The following is a 17,184-nucleotide window of genomic DNA, read 5'->3' as shown; positions in this document are numbered from 1 at the left end:
CAGCCAAGCAGAAAGCCACTGCAATATAGAGAGTCTTAGGGTCGAGGTGTGTTCCCATTGCCGAAATGGGAACTGTTTGGAGGACACGACATGAACATGTAATTTGTTCGGCTATCAAAACTCTGGGGCCCAGATCCTAGACCCGTTATGTACCTCTGTAATCTTTTGACTACAGCTCACAGGATGGGTATGGGGTTCATAATAAACATATTAAACTATATTTTAAAATTTATATGAACATGACGTGAGAAAAATTGGTTTGTATAAGAAATGAAACAACAAAAGATGAATGGACGGTATTTTTTATGTTAGGGAAAAAGGAAGGTTTTACATCTGTTGACAAATGATGTTTCAGTAGCAATATACTTTATTTTGGGCTTGGTGGGCGGGAAAATAATCATAAGGCAAAGCCAATTTTTCCTAATGGGGTGGCGATATAGGTTGTGGAACCAATGGAGGCACCAAAGCCGAGGATGTTGAGGGAAGCGTGAGTTGTTCCCACAGAGATGCTGGTGTTGAGGTTGAGGTTGACCTCTGCCACCACCGGGCCAGCCGTCACTCCAGCCTTGCAGAAACTGGCCTCGGCACCGGCGGCAGCACCTATGATGGGCGTGAGGGGAACATGAGCAAACTTTGCACCAACTCCAGCACAAGGACCTTCAGCATAAGCTCCAAATACAGTGAAATTAACTGGAAAAAGAGACAGAGAAATGAAGAAATTCTGAAGAGTGTCCAAATGGGGCGAAAAATCAGTTGGTTAGTCAACATTCATCAAATGAAAATCCGTTAAAAATCCTTCGCTGAGACACTGACGAAAACAAAATATAATAGACACATTGCATACTTCTTATTTCAACATATTTATAAGACAATGAAAAAGACTCATGTGCAACAGTTGGGTATTTATTGCTGAGACATTTTGCCTAAGTAGTAGACTTCTTCAGTCGGATACAGAGAATGTATTGTAGGCAGCAGGAGTACCTGGAATATAATTATAGGGTGTTCCAGGGGTCAACGCCCCCACGGCCCGGTCTGTAACTAGGCCTCCTGGTGGATCAGGGCATGATCAACTAGGCTGTTCCTGCCGTCCGCACGCAAAGTATTGTATGAATCACAGCCCAGCTGGTCAGGTACTGAAATTACATGTGTGTCCAGCTCCCTCTTGAAGACAGCCAGGGGTCTATTGGTAATCCCACTTATGAATGTTGGTAGGCAGTTGAACAGTCTTTGGCCCTTGACATCTATTGTGTTGTGTGTCAGTGTACTCAAGACATCCCTTGCTGTTAAGTGAGGGGATGTTGCACTGCCTGCCGAAGCTTTTGCTTTCATAGGGAGTGATTTCGTGTTCAGATTTGGAACTAGTCCCTCTAGGATTTTCCATGTGTAAATTATGATGTATCATTCTCGCCTGCGTTCCAAGGAGTACAGACCTCAAAGGACAACAAATAGTCCAAGTAACTGAGGTGCTTGGCTGGACTTATACGTGCAGTGAAAGTACTCTGTATATTTTCCAGATCTGTAATTCCGCTTGCTTAGAAAGAGGCCCGTTAGTGTGCAGCAATATTCCAGCCTAGAAAGAATCATCACTGACTTGGCATCCCTTGTTTTGAAAGTTCTTATTATCCATCCTATCATTTTCCTAGCAGAGGTGATAGTGATATTGTTATGACCTATGACAGTGAGATTCTCTGATAATATCACTTTCAAGTCTTTCTCATTAGTTTTTCGCTCTATTGTGTAGTTAGAATTTGTTTTACACTCTGATCTAAGTATTGTTATACTCCGATCTAGCTATTATTTCCTTAAATTTCCCATAGTAGAATAATTGAAATTTATCCTCGATGAACTTCATATTATTTTCTGTGGCCCACTTGAATACTTGGTTAATATCCACCTGTAAATTTGCAGTGTCCTCGGTGAATGACACCGTCATGCGAATTCTCGTATCGTATAAGTAAGTTTATTCAGGTATACACAAATACAGTTACATAGAATTATCATACATAGCAGCATATGTGTAGAGAACCTAGGAGGAAGACACTGCTGACGGTCTATAATTCTTTGCAATTGCTTTACTGACACTTTTGTGGAGTGGGGCTGTATCTGTTGTCTTTATTGACTGTAGAACGACTCCCCGTATCTAGGTTCCCTCTCCACAACATACGTAAGGCACGCGAAAGGGGTTTCTTGCATTTCTTGATGAACACGAAGTTCAACGAGTTCCTGTGGCAGAGTTCATGGAATGTCGTTAATTGCTTTTTCAAAGTCCAGTTATGTTAGTGTTATCTCAGAAATTCCAAAAATATTTACTAAATTTTGAATCTTGGTCATAAAAAAATCATTTAGATTGTCGACCCTTAGTCTGATCAACGGCTCGCTAAACACTGAGTCATATTGGGACTTCAGTATCTCACTCATTTCTTTGTTGTCATCGGTGCAAGTTCCATCACGTTTAAGCAGGAGTCTAACACTGGATGTGGTTTTACGTCTTAGATTCGGCATATGAAAAAAATCTTTTGGTTCCCTTTGATTTCATTTATTGCTTTGAGTTTTTTGTTTCCTGGGCACTGTATGATTCCTTTAACTTAAGTTCGATATTTTCTGTTTCTCTAGCCACTGACTCCAGGTAAGACACATAGGCAACAGTTAGGCAACTTTATTCCGAAACGTTTCGGCTACACAGTAGGCTTCTTCAGTCGAAAACAGAAAGTAGGCAGGAACAGTAGAGATGTGAAGACGATGTAATCAGTCCATCACCCTTGAAGTCGTAGAATTTGAGGTTGTCAGTCCCTCAGCCTGGAGAAGTTCTACTTTCTGTATTCGACTGAAGAAGCCTACTGTGTAGGCGAAACGTTTCGGAATAAAGTTGCCTAACTGTTGCCTATGTGTCTTACCTACCAACCTGTCGGTATTGTATACCATTTTGATGTTCACTGACTCCAGGTAGACTGGCGTCTTTGTTAAGCTCTGTGATGCTTCACCTTCGCCTGTATAGGGAGCATCTTTCTCTTTCTAGTTTACATCTCTTTTTTTTCCTTAGAGAAAGTGCCTTGATCATGCCGTAAGTGCCAGAGTTAATCCTTTTTTAGGCACTGATTCGCATCTGTAATGTTTGGGATATCTTCCTGGTTAACCTCATCTCAATGGATATTCTTGTTACTGAAGTTGACTTTGATAAAAGCTTCCTCATAACTGATGTTGTGCTGGTCAGGACAGTTACTCATACAAGTCTGAACTTCGATTAGGTTGTCATCCGAATTTATGGTCATTGATACTGTTATAAGTATTTCACCCCAGATTGTCATCATTAATGAAAATAAAGTCAAGTGTTTTTTTCTAATCCTCACATCCAGTCCTCCAGCCCTCACCTGGATGTTAGTAGACTGGTGTGGGTCGCATCCTGAGGACTCCAGTTGAAATAAGGCAGCCTCTCTATGATGCACTGCCTTTCTTGGGCTGTACTGGATCGCTAACCCTCCTGGATTAAAAATCCGAACAAAATCTTTATCTTATCTTGGTATCCATATTACACTGTCAAATGATCTTTTGTCTGGGTCTCTGTGAAAGCCACAAACATTGCATCTTACTCTGTGAAGACTCCATTGATGAAAGGTATTTTGTTGTTGGTTGATGGCTTAAGCCCTGTATATCTGCAAATAACGTGTTACTTATTTGCTGGGCGCTTTATTTGTTAGCATTAATATCTGCTGTTCTGGAGTGGGGGGGGGCACTGACTGAACCTCCACTCCAGCAAGGCACCGAGGTGGAGTGGGGGGGCACTGACTGAACCTCCACTCCAGCAAGGCACCTCTCAGTAGTAGTAACCAGTTACCAGTAACCAGTGTACCGTTGACTCAACGACCAACCGTCTCTGCCTGAGTCACTGTCTATTCATATTGCGCTGAACTGGCATTATTCAAAGACCCTCTCACTGGGTACTGTGGGAGGCCGGTCAGTCAGTGTTACGAGTGTGAGCAAGGAGGCAAGGTAACGGCTGCGGGCTCTCTCCACATATCTGTAATTATACGTAATAACAGCCTACGTGAGTATTTCTTACCTAATCCACGTGTCGAACTCCCACATTATAAATGGTGACAGCGGTGTGGAGCGTGGATTTACGTTTTTAAGGGTAATTCAAGACGTTAGAAGGCTGTTTTGTGAGTAGCGGCAGGGTCAAAGGTGAACCACCCACCACCAGCCACTACCCTCACTCACCACCTCCAGCCTGCACGCCTGTTGCAGCCATTTCAAGCTTCCTGGCTTAGTTCGTGTGCTAATTGCTTCAATCTCCGAGGGGTTGACCCGGATTTTGCAATTAAGCCAGTCAGTAAGCCAGACTGTGGAAGTGAGCGCCAGTCAGCCTATCATCCAGCCTGTCTCCTGTCATCCAACTGCTCCTCCGTGCTTTGTGCATCGTTACACGTCTTCCAGTCAGCCATTCTCGTGGGGTAAGCCAGTCAGCCAACCCAGCTTCTAACCCAGCTGAGAGAGAGAAGTAAGCCACGCAGTAAGAAGTAAGCCAAGTTCCTCTGAAGTATTGTCTATATCGCTTTGTGCTCCCTGTTGGATGCTAAGAGTGGTTTTCACCATTCCTGTGGCATAGAGTGGCTTAAGCCACCTTCGTGGGTAGAGAGTGGAGTGCGCGCCAGTGAGCGCCAGCAAGAGTCACACCCACCACCACCACTCTACTCACACCACCCCACCACCACCACCACCAGCCATCCACCCATCTCCCTGTGGCTGTTTGCACCCTTGTACCGGGTCCTAGTACTGTTTTGGCTCACATAATTGGTCAAGAGATTGTAGCTGGCACCAACGATAAAACCCAATTATGAGAGTTCCCCGAGAACGCGCATTCTTCCGACAACAGTGAGTGTAGGTGACGTCAGCCCTCACCGCGCAGGACAACCTACACCCTTCTCCTCATCACCCCTCACCGCCCGTCTACTACTCCAGACTTCAGTGATAATTTTCTTGAGACATTTTTCTTGCATTTAAAGACATTTGCGTGTGTGAGACATTTATAGTAAATTTCTTGTGTACTCTAAACCTTGTGTTTTCAGTGTAGACTCGTTGTGTTTCTTTAACTCATTATTTTTACAATATTTTTCAGTGTTTTCACTTATCTTATAATTTTTTATTCTGTGTTTTTTTCTTATGCTACTCGTCTGTAGTAAGTATTATTGTGTAGTGTACCAGTCAGTCACTCTGTGTGAAGTGATTCATTTTTTTTATTGTATTCTTTCAGCGTTGTATTCTCCAGTAATTGTCATTGTATTTCATGCAGTGATATTCACCCCAGTATACTAAATTATCCATTTATTTCTATGTGTGTCCTTTTTTCGTATGCCAGCGTCTCATTCCTCTAATTTTTTCGCAGACTGTGTACCATTATTTTTGCCAGCAAATTTTTGTCGTATCAGTCACAGCAAGATTTTGTTGTATCAGTCACAGCAGGAATTTGTTGTAAGAATATACTAATACTGTTGTGTGCCCCGCCACTGTAAGTGTTATATTACCTGTTTTGTTCCTTTGTTTTATTTTATTCATATTTTTATATTTCTTGAACAAATTCACTCTTGATGCAATTTTAATTACTTTTAACGTAAAGTGTTTTCTTTACTCTGCTTGAGTAAATTGTTTTGTCTAATTTACAATTAAGAGTTAAAGTGTTCAATCAGTTTATTTTTTTTTCTTCATATTTTAATTCTATCATTTAACCTGAATTTTCCCAGTGACACTTTATTACGGCAGTGATTATTTCTACACCTTATTTTGTTGCACTTGTTCTGCAGTGAATTATTTTCTTTTATTGATATTTTTATGAATTATATTTTAATTTTGTCTATGCATTCTTAGAAAATACTTAAATTTCCCAGTTAACAATTTAATAATTTTATTTTATACTTTCACATTGATTTAAAAATTTAATTAATTAATTTCTTTATTAGCAAGAGTAAAGACAGCTCATTTTGCATTTAATTCAGTCTCCAGTAATATTTTTTACTTGTATATTTCAATGTAAATTTTTTATTTTGGCCAATAGTCCTTTAAATTGAGTTTTCCTTCCTCTTGCAGTGTATCTTAGACATTTTTTTTTATTACTTCTGCAGAATTAGTTGTATATCTTTTATTTCAATTCTAGAATTTTATATCATTTTTATTGTTCATTATTTTTGCCTTATTTGTTCTCGTGCTACTTTGCCATTATGTCTCACATACCGTCAAGTGATACTTTAGTGAATGTCGACACTCAGACCTCTCAGGCTACTGCTGGTCCTGTCATCAGTCCTCACAGTTCCTTACCGACTGACAGACCGACCCAGACACCGAGATATTATAGTTATACTCGTGATTCCCTTGATGCGTTACCTTTATTCAATGGCCATGTACATAGTCTTGAAGCATGGTTTGCAGCCATTCGTTCTCGTGCTAGTGCTCTAGGTGAAGGTCCTCCTTCAGAGGAAAGTCTTATCAGACTTGCTAAAGAAGCTCTTTATCGATCTCCTGCGGCTGTTCACGTTGTAGATCTCCTTGATATGCAAGACTTCAGGAATCTTACTAAGTGGTCACAATATGAGGAACTGATTCGTTCTTTCCTTGTCCCAGTAAAAACAGCTGATCCATATGTCGTTCTTAGGGAACTAGTGAATGCTACACCCATGAGTAATGAATCGTTGAGTGCATTTGCTGTTAGATTAGACAAACTTTTATCATCATTTATCAATGCTGTCCAATCATCATCTTTTCTCCCTGAAGAGGCTAAACCATTTACAGAATCACTTGCTAAAATAGCAGCTTTTGGAGCAATCAAAGAACTAATGCCGCCTGCTTCCGTGTGTGCTTATGAGGCTCATCCTCCAACTGTGACGATGGAACCACTTACAGCCTTAAATCATGTGCGTTCCTTGTGCCCCCAGGGTACTTTCCCTTGTATTAAAAGTAATGTCACACATATGCCTCAGTCTGCACCACCTCTTGTTTGCGCTACAGAGACAAATCGTGGTCGTCAACCATCTCAGAGATCACCAAGAACCAGTGTACAGAGTCGTTATACACCTCGTAGTATTCATAGTACATTCAGTAACCATAGTCGGCGGAATTGTTACAACTGTGGTTTCCATGGCCATATTGCAATTAATTGTCCTGATAGTTACCCTAAGAGACATCGTACTGATGATGAGTACTCAGATCTTCCCTACTGTACTTATCATAGAATACATGGACATGACACATCTGAGTGTAATGCTCTCTATAACCTTCAGTACTCTAGGTCTTTCCGTGGTCGTTCCAACCGCAGAACCCGTAGAGGAAACAGATATCGTGGTTCTCAAAATAACCAGAACCAGGCTCATTCATTCAATTCTCAAACTAACCAGAACCAGGCTCGTTCTTCCAATTCGGGGGAATTCGAGCGCCCCAGTCAAACCGTCCCATGGTGACAGTAGGTGATAATGAGTACACCATCCCCGTTCACAATTCCTTTGAAGCCTTAAGCAGTCTCGAGAATGACAACCCTGCTGATGATGTTGCTTCACATGTCTCTGACATAGATGATTTTGGGGATGGAGTAGAACAAGTCTTTTCTGATGACAATCCACCTTTTTGTTTGCACATAACTTCCAATGCAACCATAGGCCCTATAGTGCAAGCATCTGTTTATAATGCGCCCGTTCATTTGTTCATGGACTCTGGTGCGCAAGTCAATATTATTAGGTCTAGTTTGTTTAAGGATAAGAAGTTACGACATGTCCTTCTCGTAGAACCGACTCATGTGTCCTCCCTTAGTGGAGTATCTGGTTCTCACCTGCGTGTCCGAGGTCGGACTTCCCTAACCTTTTCTATCCAAGGTAGAGACTTCACTGCTTCCTTCCTTGTTGTCGACCAGATTACTTTCCCTGGTGACCTTCTACTGGGATTTGCTTCCATGCGAGACTTACGCATTGTACTCGACCCTTATCGATGGCATGCACAAATTGACGACTTGATCGTTCCATTCTGGGGTTACCAGCTTGGATCAGAAATCTGTTATACTGCTGCAGAGTATGATGTACGGATTAAGTCCTTACAAGCTAATGCATTCTCCAGTAGCGTACCCAAGCGGTCAGGCACTGGTAATTCTGTCACTCCCATCAGTGTTCCACCTATACCTTCAGATTTGCAGGATAGTCCGATGCCTCAAGTGTCCGAGGACGCTCAGATTGCCTTGAGTGCACAACCTATCCCTGCAATGCCTGCTAGTTCGAGTAGTAGTTTCTCCACAGGGGACGCCTTGTCGGAAAACAATTACTTGCAACTAGTAATGCCATCTCTTGTTGATGTCACATGCCGTCTGCAGAAAGACGTCTCTGTTGCGGCTAGTGCTCTCACTAGAGTGTCTGTAGTTGTTCCTAGTGTTCCAGATGGTGATAACGTCCTAGTTGACAGTGATTCCTGCAAAGTAAAAGGTCTATTTGTTGAACCATCCTTACATGTTGTACGAGATAGTAAGATCCATTTCTACCTGGCCAACACTTCTGGTCACAGTGTTCGCCTTAGAGCAAATACCAATCTTGTTGACCTTGTTCACTATCCTTACCCTGTTCAGGTAGAGGATGAGTTGTCACCTGACCAGTGGGTCGGTGCTATTTCTACCGGGGAGTCCTCATCCACTTCACTGGATCAATCTGTTCCACCAGTTGAGGAGAAAGACTTAGCTCCCACTGACTTCCCAGATGAAGTCAAGCGTTTGTTGACTCTGTTGAACAAACGTCGTAAAGCCATTGCTTTACCAGGTGAGAAGATGGGTATAACGAACTTATTGTCCCATCGTATTCCACTTGAACCTGGTACTAGACCTATCTACATACCTGCGTACAGAATGCCTCATTCACAAGTTGCTGTCGCAGAAGAATTGATCAATCAAATGCTTGATGATGGAGTTATTGCACCTAGCAATTCCCCTTGGAATGCACCCTTGATACTAGTACCTAAGAAGGATGGTACTTGGCGCCCAGTAATTGACTTTAGGAAGTTAAACGCGAAAACCATTCCAGATCGCTTTCCACTCCCTGTACTGGGTGATCTTTTACGTAATATCGGAGATAACAAAGTCTTTTCAACCCTAGATTTGTTACAAGGGTTTTGGCAAGTCCCTCTTCACGAGGACAGCCAAGAGCTAACTGCATTCTCCACTCCTACAGGTCATTATCACTTCCTCCGTATGGCATTTGGATTACGATCTTCCCCTATCACGTTCTCAAGGCTCATGACTAATATCTTTAGAGGTCTCATAGGTAATGCACTTATGGTGTACTTAGATGACGTAATCGTCATGTCTAAAGACGTGGATACACACTTGAAAAGACTTGATGTAGTTCTTGGTAAGCTTGAAGAAGCCAATTTAAAGATCAAACTGTCAAAATGTCAATTTTTCAGATCAGAAATTAAGTTTCTTGGTCACGTAGTCACTCCTAGAGGGGTTACGACTGACCAAAGTAAAGTAACTGCAGTACTAAATTTTCCAACTCCCAAAACTGCTGATGCCGTAAGATCCTTTGTGGGCTTAGCAGGTTTTTATAGATCTTTCATTGCCAATTTTTCTTCCATAGCTGCTCCTCTAACTGAGTTGCTTAAGAAAGATGCTCCTTTTGTTTGGACCTTCCGTCAAGAAAGAGCATTCCAAACTCTAAAAGAAAAGCTAACATCTGCTCCAATTTTGAAATTTCCAGATTTTTCTAAGCCCTTCTATCTGACAACTGATGCTAGTTCAATTGGCATAGGTGCCGTACTAGCTCAGAAGACCGATGGCAAGTACAACGCAGTTGCATTTGCTAGTCGAGTCCTTACGAAGGCTGAACGTAATTATACAGTAACTGAGCAAGAAGCTTTAGCAATAGTATGGTCTTTAAAGCACTTCCGAGACATTATTTATCAGTACTCTGTTCATGTCTTGACAGACCATGCTCCACTGATACCCTTATTCCAGAACAAACAACCTACTGGAAGGTTAGCTAGATGGACCTTGACTATCCAAGAGTTCAATCCCACCTTTGAGCATTTACCTGGCAAGTCAAATGTAGTCGCAGATGCCTTATTGCGACATGTTAGTATAGTAACTGCAGACCCTCCATTTAGTGCTGAAGATGTAAAGAATGCTCAACGAACAGATCCCATGTGGTCTGGTGTGATTCGATTCCTGCTCCAGGAAGATCTTATTCTGAATGTGAAGCCACCAGCACCCATCAGTGACTTTGTCATGAACCAAGAATTACTGTATCGAACAGCCGAGTTGGGTACTCCTAGCAGAAGAGTATACCAGTTAGTAATTCCACAGTCACTAGTGAATGTAGCCTTACAGCTAGTTCACGATGTACCAGGTGTTGCACACCCTGGTATGGATCGTTCAGTAAAACAAGCCAGATTGAAATACTTTTGGCCTCGTATGGCAACTGATATTTCTGAGTATGTTAAGAAATGTAGTGTCTGCATGCAACATAAAGGCAATGCTAATGGTCCTAACCCAATCCAAGTATATCCAACTACTAGCGAACCGTGGGAAAGAGTTGCGCTAGATTTGTTAACTAATTTCCAATGTTCCCTCCAAGGCAACAAACATCTGTGTGTTATGGTAGACCATTTCACCAGATATTGTGAGTTAGTTCCTATTGCAGATAAGACTGCCGAGACAGTAGCTAAAGCGTTTAAAGAACGCATTATCTGCAGGCATACCACCCCTAAGTCCCTAGTAACAGATAATGGAGGTGAATTCTGTAATGAAATTCTTGAAAATTTGTGTACCTTGTACAAGATCTCTAAATCCACCATTGTTCCTCATCATCCTGCCAGCAATGGGTTAGCGGAACGAACCAATAAGAAAGTACTTGATGTCTTGAGAGCCACTATCAATCCCAACAGTGAAACTTGGGATGAAGTTATACCTGATGTGCAGTGTGCTATAAATTCTGCTTACAATGTTTCTATAGGTAACACTCCACATTATGCATTGTATGGTGTAGATAAACGTTTGCCTTATGAGTTGTTATATTCTAATCCGAAACCAAATTACAACCCTGATGATTTCATAGCAACTCGTACCAGCTTAGCTCAAAGTGTTTTTAGAAGAATCCGTGAAACACTTCATAAATCAACAGCTGAATTTACAAGAGTCGCAAACACTCGAGCAAAGCCATCCAAAATCAAAGTAGGTTCGAGAGTTATGCTGATTAACTTTAACAAAACGTCTGCAATGCCAAAGCTTGATCAAAAGTTTGTTGGTCCTTATCGAGTAGTTGAACACATCACTGGTAATAAGTATAAGGTTAGAGAGATTAGTACTGGTCAGTATAAAGAATCGCATTTAGATCATATGAAGTTAGTATGTGATGATAATGACGTTCCAACCCAGACTAATGTGACAGACTCTGACAATCCTCCTGATCCTGTACTCTCTTCCTCTGATACTCAGTCAGACGATCAACCTGAATGTCGTTATTCCCTACGTACACGACAGGTATTGAGAAATCCTCAAGTATCATTTGTAACTTCCAATTCAGATTTGCCTCAAATACAGCATGAGTTAGCCAATGCTACAGAGTTTGATCCTCCCAGAGATGACACCCATTCTGCATATGTCAATTACACCCTAGCAGAGTTGGGGTTAAATGTAAATAACCTGTATAGATGAATAATTACAGTATCAACTTATCAGTATTCAAGAATTTTTTTTTGTGTTCATGTTCTCTCCGCATTCTGAGAGTTAACAGTCTAGATTTGCGTGCACCGAACCTGCCTTTCTGTTAAACACTCTTTCTTTGTATATATTCCTTCCTCAGAATCCGTAGATCACACGAATACAGATCGATCGATCAAAATTTTTTTTTTTTTATCACTTGTAATCTCAACGTTGAGTTCATTGTTCATTTGTTGAGTTTTAAGTTGTACTATAGTATACCTTGTATTGCATTACAGTTTCAGTTACGTAAGCTTTCATTCCAATGTTCTACTTATGTATGCTATAATGTTTAATTGTTGTGTACTTTGACATTGTATAGAATCAGCCCAAGCCGTATACCTGCCATCTCTAGTTTGTATTAGTTGTATGTCGGGACGACATACGTTAGCGTCGCCGAGCTCTCAGTAGTAGTAACCAGTTACCAGTAACCAGTGTACCGTTGACTCAATGACCAACCGTCTCTGCCTGAGTCACTGTCTATTCATATTGCGCTGAACTGGCATTATTCAAAGACCCTCTCACTGGGTACTGTGGGCGGCCGGTCAGTCAGTGTTACGAGTGTGAGCAAGGAGGCAAGGTAACGGCTGCGGGCTCTCTCCACATATCTGTAATTATACATAATAACAGCCTACGTGAGTATTTCTTACCTAATCCACGTGTCGAACTCCCACATGATACACCGAGGTGGAGTGGGGGAGGTGCACTGACTGAACCTCCACTCCAGGAAGGCACCGAGGTGGAGTGGGGGAGGGGCACTGACTGAACCTCCACTCCAGCAAGGCACCGAGGTGGAGTGGGGGGGCACTGACTGAACCTCCACTCCAGCAAGGCACCGAGGTGGAGTGGGGGGGCACTGACTGAACCTCCACTCCAGCAAGGCACCGAGGTGGAGTGGGGGGTACTGACTGAACCTCCTCTCCAGCAAGGCATCGAGGTGGAGTGGGGGGAAGGCACTGACTGAACCTCCACTCCAGGAAGGCACCGAGGTGGAGTGGGGGAGGGGCACTGACTGAACCTCCACTCCAGCAAGGCACCGAGGTGGAGTGGGGGGTGAGGCACTGACTGAACCTCCACTCCAGAAAGGCACCGAGGTGGAGTGGGGGGTGAGGCACTGACTGAACCTCCACTCCAGCAAGGCACCGAGGTGGAGTGGGGGATGAGGCACTGACTGAACCTCCACTCCAGCAAGGCACCGAGGTGGAGTGGGGGATGAGGCACTGACTGAACCTCCACTCCAGCAAGGCACCGAGGTGGAGTGGGGGGTGAGGCACTGACTGAACCTCCACTCCAGAAAGGCACCGAGGTGGAGTGGGGGGTGAGGCACTGACTGAACCTCCACTCCAGCAAGGCACCGAGGTGGAGTGGGGGATGAGGCACTGACTGAACCTCCACTCCAGCAAGGCACCGAGGTGGAGTGGGGGATGAGGCACTGACTGAACCTCCACTCCAGCAAGGCACCGAGGTGGAGTGGGGGAAGGCACTGACTGAACCTCCACTCCAGCAAGGCACCGAGGTGGAGTGGGGGGTGAGGCACTGACTGAACCTCCACTCCAGCAAGGCACCGAGGTGGAGTGGGGGGTGAGGCACTGACTGAACCTCCACTCCAGCAAGGCACCGAGGTGGAGTGGGGGGTGAGGCACTGACTGAACCTCCATTCCAGCAAGGCACCGAGGTGGAGTGGGGGATGAGGCACTGACTGAACCTCCACTCCAGCAAGGCACCGAGGTGGAGTGGGGGGTGAGGCACTGACTGAACCTCCACTCCAGAAAGGCACCGAGGTGGAGTGGGGGGTGAGGCACTGACTGAACCTCCACTCCAGCAAGGCACCGAGGTGGAGTGGGGGGTGAGGCACTGACTGAACCTCCACTCCAGCAAGGCATCGAGGTGGTTCAGTATTTTTGTCATTTCCTGCCATTTTCTTCGACCCAACACTAAAAACTCTCTTTCTATTGAGTGGTTACAAATTACAATGATTTATTTCTCCAGGCTGAGGGACTGACCACCTCAAACTATTTATCCAAGGTTGATGGACTGATAACTTCATCTTTATCTCGCCACTACTCCTGCTACCTACAATACATTCTCCTCTTCATTTGACTGAAGAAGTCTATCGCATAGGCCAACGTTTGAGTAATAAAGTTCCCAAGTGTTGCTCCTGTATCTTATTAGGTAAGACACATATGCAACAGTTAGGTATCTTTATTATGAAACGTTTCGCCTACACAGTAGGCTTCTTCAGTCGAGTACAGAAAAGTTGATAGAAGCAGAAGATACTTGAAGACGATGAAGAAGCCTACTGTGTAGGCGAAACGTTTCATAATAAAGATACCTAACTGTTGCATATGTGTCTTACCTAACAACCTGTCGGTATTTTATATCATTTTAATGTTGCTCCTGTATCTTATTCATCAACCTGTCAGTATTTTGTCCTGTTTTTAACATATTTACAAGATGCAGCTCACACTAAAAAAAAAAAAAAAAAGTCTGAAAAATGCAAACAAACATTCTGTATTATATACAATTCTTGTACTACTACTACTACTACTACTACCACTACTACTACCTCCACCTCTTCCTGCCTATATATAGCCGTTCTGCTCCTCCTCTGTTAGTGTGACTTTGTCAATGGTCCAAGTCGGACCGAAACGTCGTCGTAAGCTTCTGTCTTTTATGTGCGGGTTATTTGTGTATCGTTCCAGTCACGGTATTGTGCCTTTTTGTTATTTACAGAAGTTACTGAACAAAAGTCTAAAACTACGTACTGTACAATTGGGTAATTAGAGATGTGTGTATTTATACGTAATCGTTGTGCAAGACGATTGTGACAGAATCTCTACAACCACGGTGCTCTAAACACCACCTCCAAGGCCGAGGGACTGATTACCTCATCTTTTGTATATAGTTCTTCGTTTTTCTTATTATGTCCTAGAATCTGTATTGATAAAGCCACTGGATGGCGAAACGTCTACAATAAAAATAACCAGATGTTGCACAAGTGTCTTAACTTTCATACCTAATCGTACATAAATAACCCACACATGGAAGAGAGGAGCTTACGACGACGTTTCTGTCAGTGTGACTTTGTAAATGGTCCAAGTCTGACCGAAACGTCGTGGTAACGTCGTAGTGGCTAACGCGACGGGCTGGAGTTTTGAGACTCTATAAGAACATAAGAACATAAGAACGAAGGAACACTGCAGAAGGCCTACTGGCCCATGCGAGGCAGGTCCAAGTCTCCTACCGGCTTAAGCCAATGCACCCAACCTAGTCAGGTCAGGTCACATTGACTTAAGGGAGGAACACGGCAACCGACCTGTTAGCACAAGCTATCAGGTCCAACTCACACCCACCCACACCTACTCATGTATTTATCCAACCTATTTTTAAAGCTACACAACGTTCTGGCCTCTATAACGGTACTTGGGAGTTTGTTCCACTCATCCACAACTCTATTACCAAACCAGTACTTTCCTATATCCTTCCTGAATCTGAATTTTTCCAACTTAAAACCATTGCTGCGAGTCCTGTCTAGGCTAGATATTTTCAGCACACTATTTACATCCCCTTTATTTATTCCTGTCTTCCATTTATACACCTCAATCATATCCCCCCTAATTCTACGTCTTTCTAGAGAGTGCAGTTTCAGGGCCCTTAGTCTATCCTCATAGGGAAGGTTTCTGATACATGGGATCATCTTTGTCATCCTCCTTTGTACATTTTCCAGAGAATTTATATCCATTCTGTAATACGGTGACCAAAACTGTGCAGCATAATCTAAATGAGGCCTAACCAAGGATGTATAGAGTTGAAGAACAACCTGAGGACTCCTATTATTTATGCTTCTTGATATGAAGCCAAGGATTCTATTAGCTTTATTGCGAACACTTATGCACTGTTGTCTTGGTTTCAGATTACTGCTAACCAGAACTCCTAAATCTTTTTCGCAATCCGTAATATTAAGATCTACATTATTTAGTTTATATGTGGCATGGTTATTGTCCTGTCCAACATTTAGAACTTTGCATTTGTCTATATTAAACTGCATCTGCCACTTCTCCGACCACTGCATCAGTCTATTCAAATCTTCCTGGAGTGCTCGAATGTCCTCGTCAGAATGAATTCGACGGCCTATTTTGGTGTCATCGGCAAACTTGCCGATGTCGCTCTTTATGCCCTCATCTATGTCGTTTATGTAGATTGTGAACAGCAGGGGGCCCAACACTGACCCCTGTGGAACACCGCTCGTGACGCTTCCCCACTCTGATTTCTCCCCATTTATGCAAACTCTCTGCTGCCTATTTGTCAACCATGCCTCTATCCAGGAAAAAATTTCTCCTCCTATTCCATGTGCTTTAATTTTCCTCAATAGTCTCTGATGTGGGACCCTGTCAAAAGCCTTACTGAAGTCCATATACACAATATCATATTCATTACCATGATCTACCTCCTCAAATACCTTAGTGAAAAAAGTTAATAAATTCGTAAGGCAGGAACGCCCCTTTGTAAAACCATGCTGAGATTCGTTGATTAATTTATGCTTTTCAAGATGGCTACGAACTGCCTCGGCAATTATTGATTCCATAAATTTTCCCACTATGGAGGTTAGGCTTATTGGTCTATAGTTCGAAGCTAAGGACCTGTCACCTGTTTTGAAAATAGGTATCACATTTGCCATTTTCCACTTATCTGGCACCATGCCAGTTTGTAGTGATATGTTGAAAAGATTAGCCAAAGGATTTGTTAGGTTTTAATTTATCTATTTGCGGGTTCAATCCCGGCCGGGGGTATGGTTTAAGCTCCTCTCTTCTATGGGCAGGTTATTTGTGTATTGCTCCAGTCACGGTATTGTGCCTTCTTTTGTTATACCTTAACACCTCTCAAGACACCTGTAGATACCTACCTTCTGCTCTGCCGGCGGTGGCTCTAGCGAACACCCCGGCCTTGGCGACCCTTCCTTCTCCACTGTACCAGCCTCCCTGAGAGTACACCCCAGCGTCAGCCTCTCGACAGTAAGCCTCCACGTCTATTTTATCAAACCTTTCCACCATGTTACAGATACTCAAGGCATCACAGTAGCTCCTTGAGCCTCGCCTCCCATACGTATTACTGTGTCGTCTTATTTTTGGAGGTTTCATGTTATAATCTTGATTCAACACTCGCTGTTAGAAACTTGACGTAATGAATGTTCAATATGTTTAGTCCAAATAAATCTGAAAATGAAAACAAGAGAGTTAAAATTGTTCAAGCATCACACTTAAGAAAGACACATATGCAACAGTTAGGTATCTTTATTTCGAAACGTTTCGCCTACACAGTAGGCTTCTTCAGTCGAGTACAGAAAAGTTGATAGAAGCAGAAGATACTTGAAGACGACGTAATCAGTCCATCACCCTTAAAGTTTTGAGGTGGTCAGTCCCTCAGTCTGGAGAAGAGCATTGTTCCGTTGTCTGAAACAATATGAAGTTGAAGTG

At 42.9% G+C, this 17,184-nt stretch overlaps 1 protein-coding gene across 2 annotated transcripts; it reads right to left on the bottom strand.

Annotated features, from left to right (window-relative positions):
• Positions 1 to 285: 285 nt before the first annotated feature.
• On the bottom strand, positions 286 to 16,918 carry LOC128695028 (uncharacterized). Of its 2 annotated transcripts, none has more exons than XM_053785419.2 (2): positions 16,614 to 16,918; positions 286 to 690 (listed from the first exon to the last, which is right to left on the bottom strand). In XM_053785419.2, exons 1-2 carry the CDS (start codon positions 16,846 to 16,848, stop codon positions 398 to 400), a joined length of 528 nt encoding a protein of 175 aa, XP_053641394.2. In that variant the 5' UTR covers positions 16,849 to 16,918; the 3' UTR covers positions 286 to 397. The 2 variants fall into 2 exon arrangements, with proteins under 2 accessions (XP_053641394.2, XP_053641395.2); XM_053785420.2 differs by having other exon boundaries at positions 286 to 600.
• Positions 16,919 to 17,184: the final 266 nt, after the last annotated feature.

This window comes from Cherax quadricarinatus, chromosome 45, assembly GCF_038502225.1.
Source record: "Cherax quadricarinatus isolate ZL_2023a chromosome 45, ASM3850222v1, whole genome shotgun sequence".
Taxonomy (NCBI): Eukaryota; Metazoa; Arthropoda; class Malacostraca; order Decapoda; family Parastacidae; genus Cherax; species Cherax quadricarinatus.
This window is presented reverse-complemented; position numbering and strand designations above follow the sequence as displayed.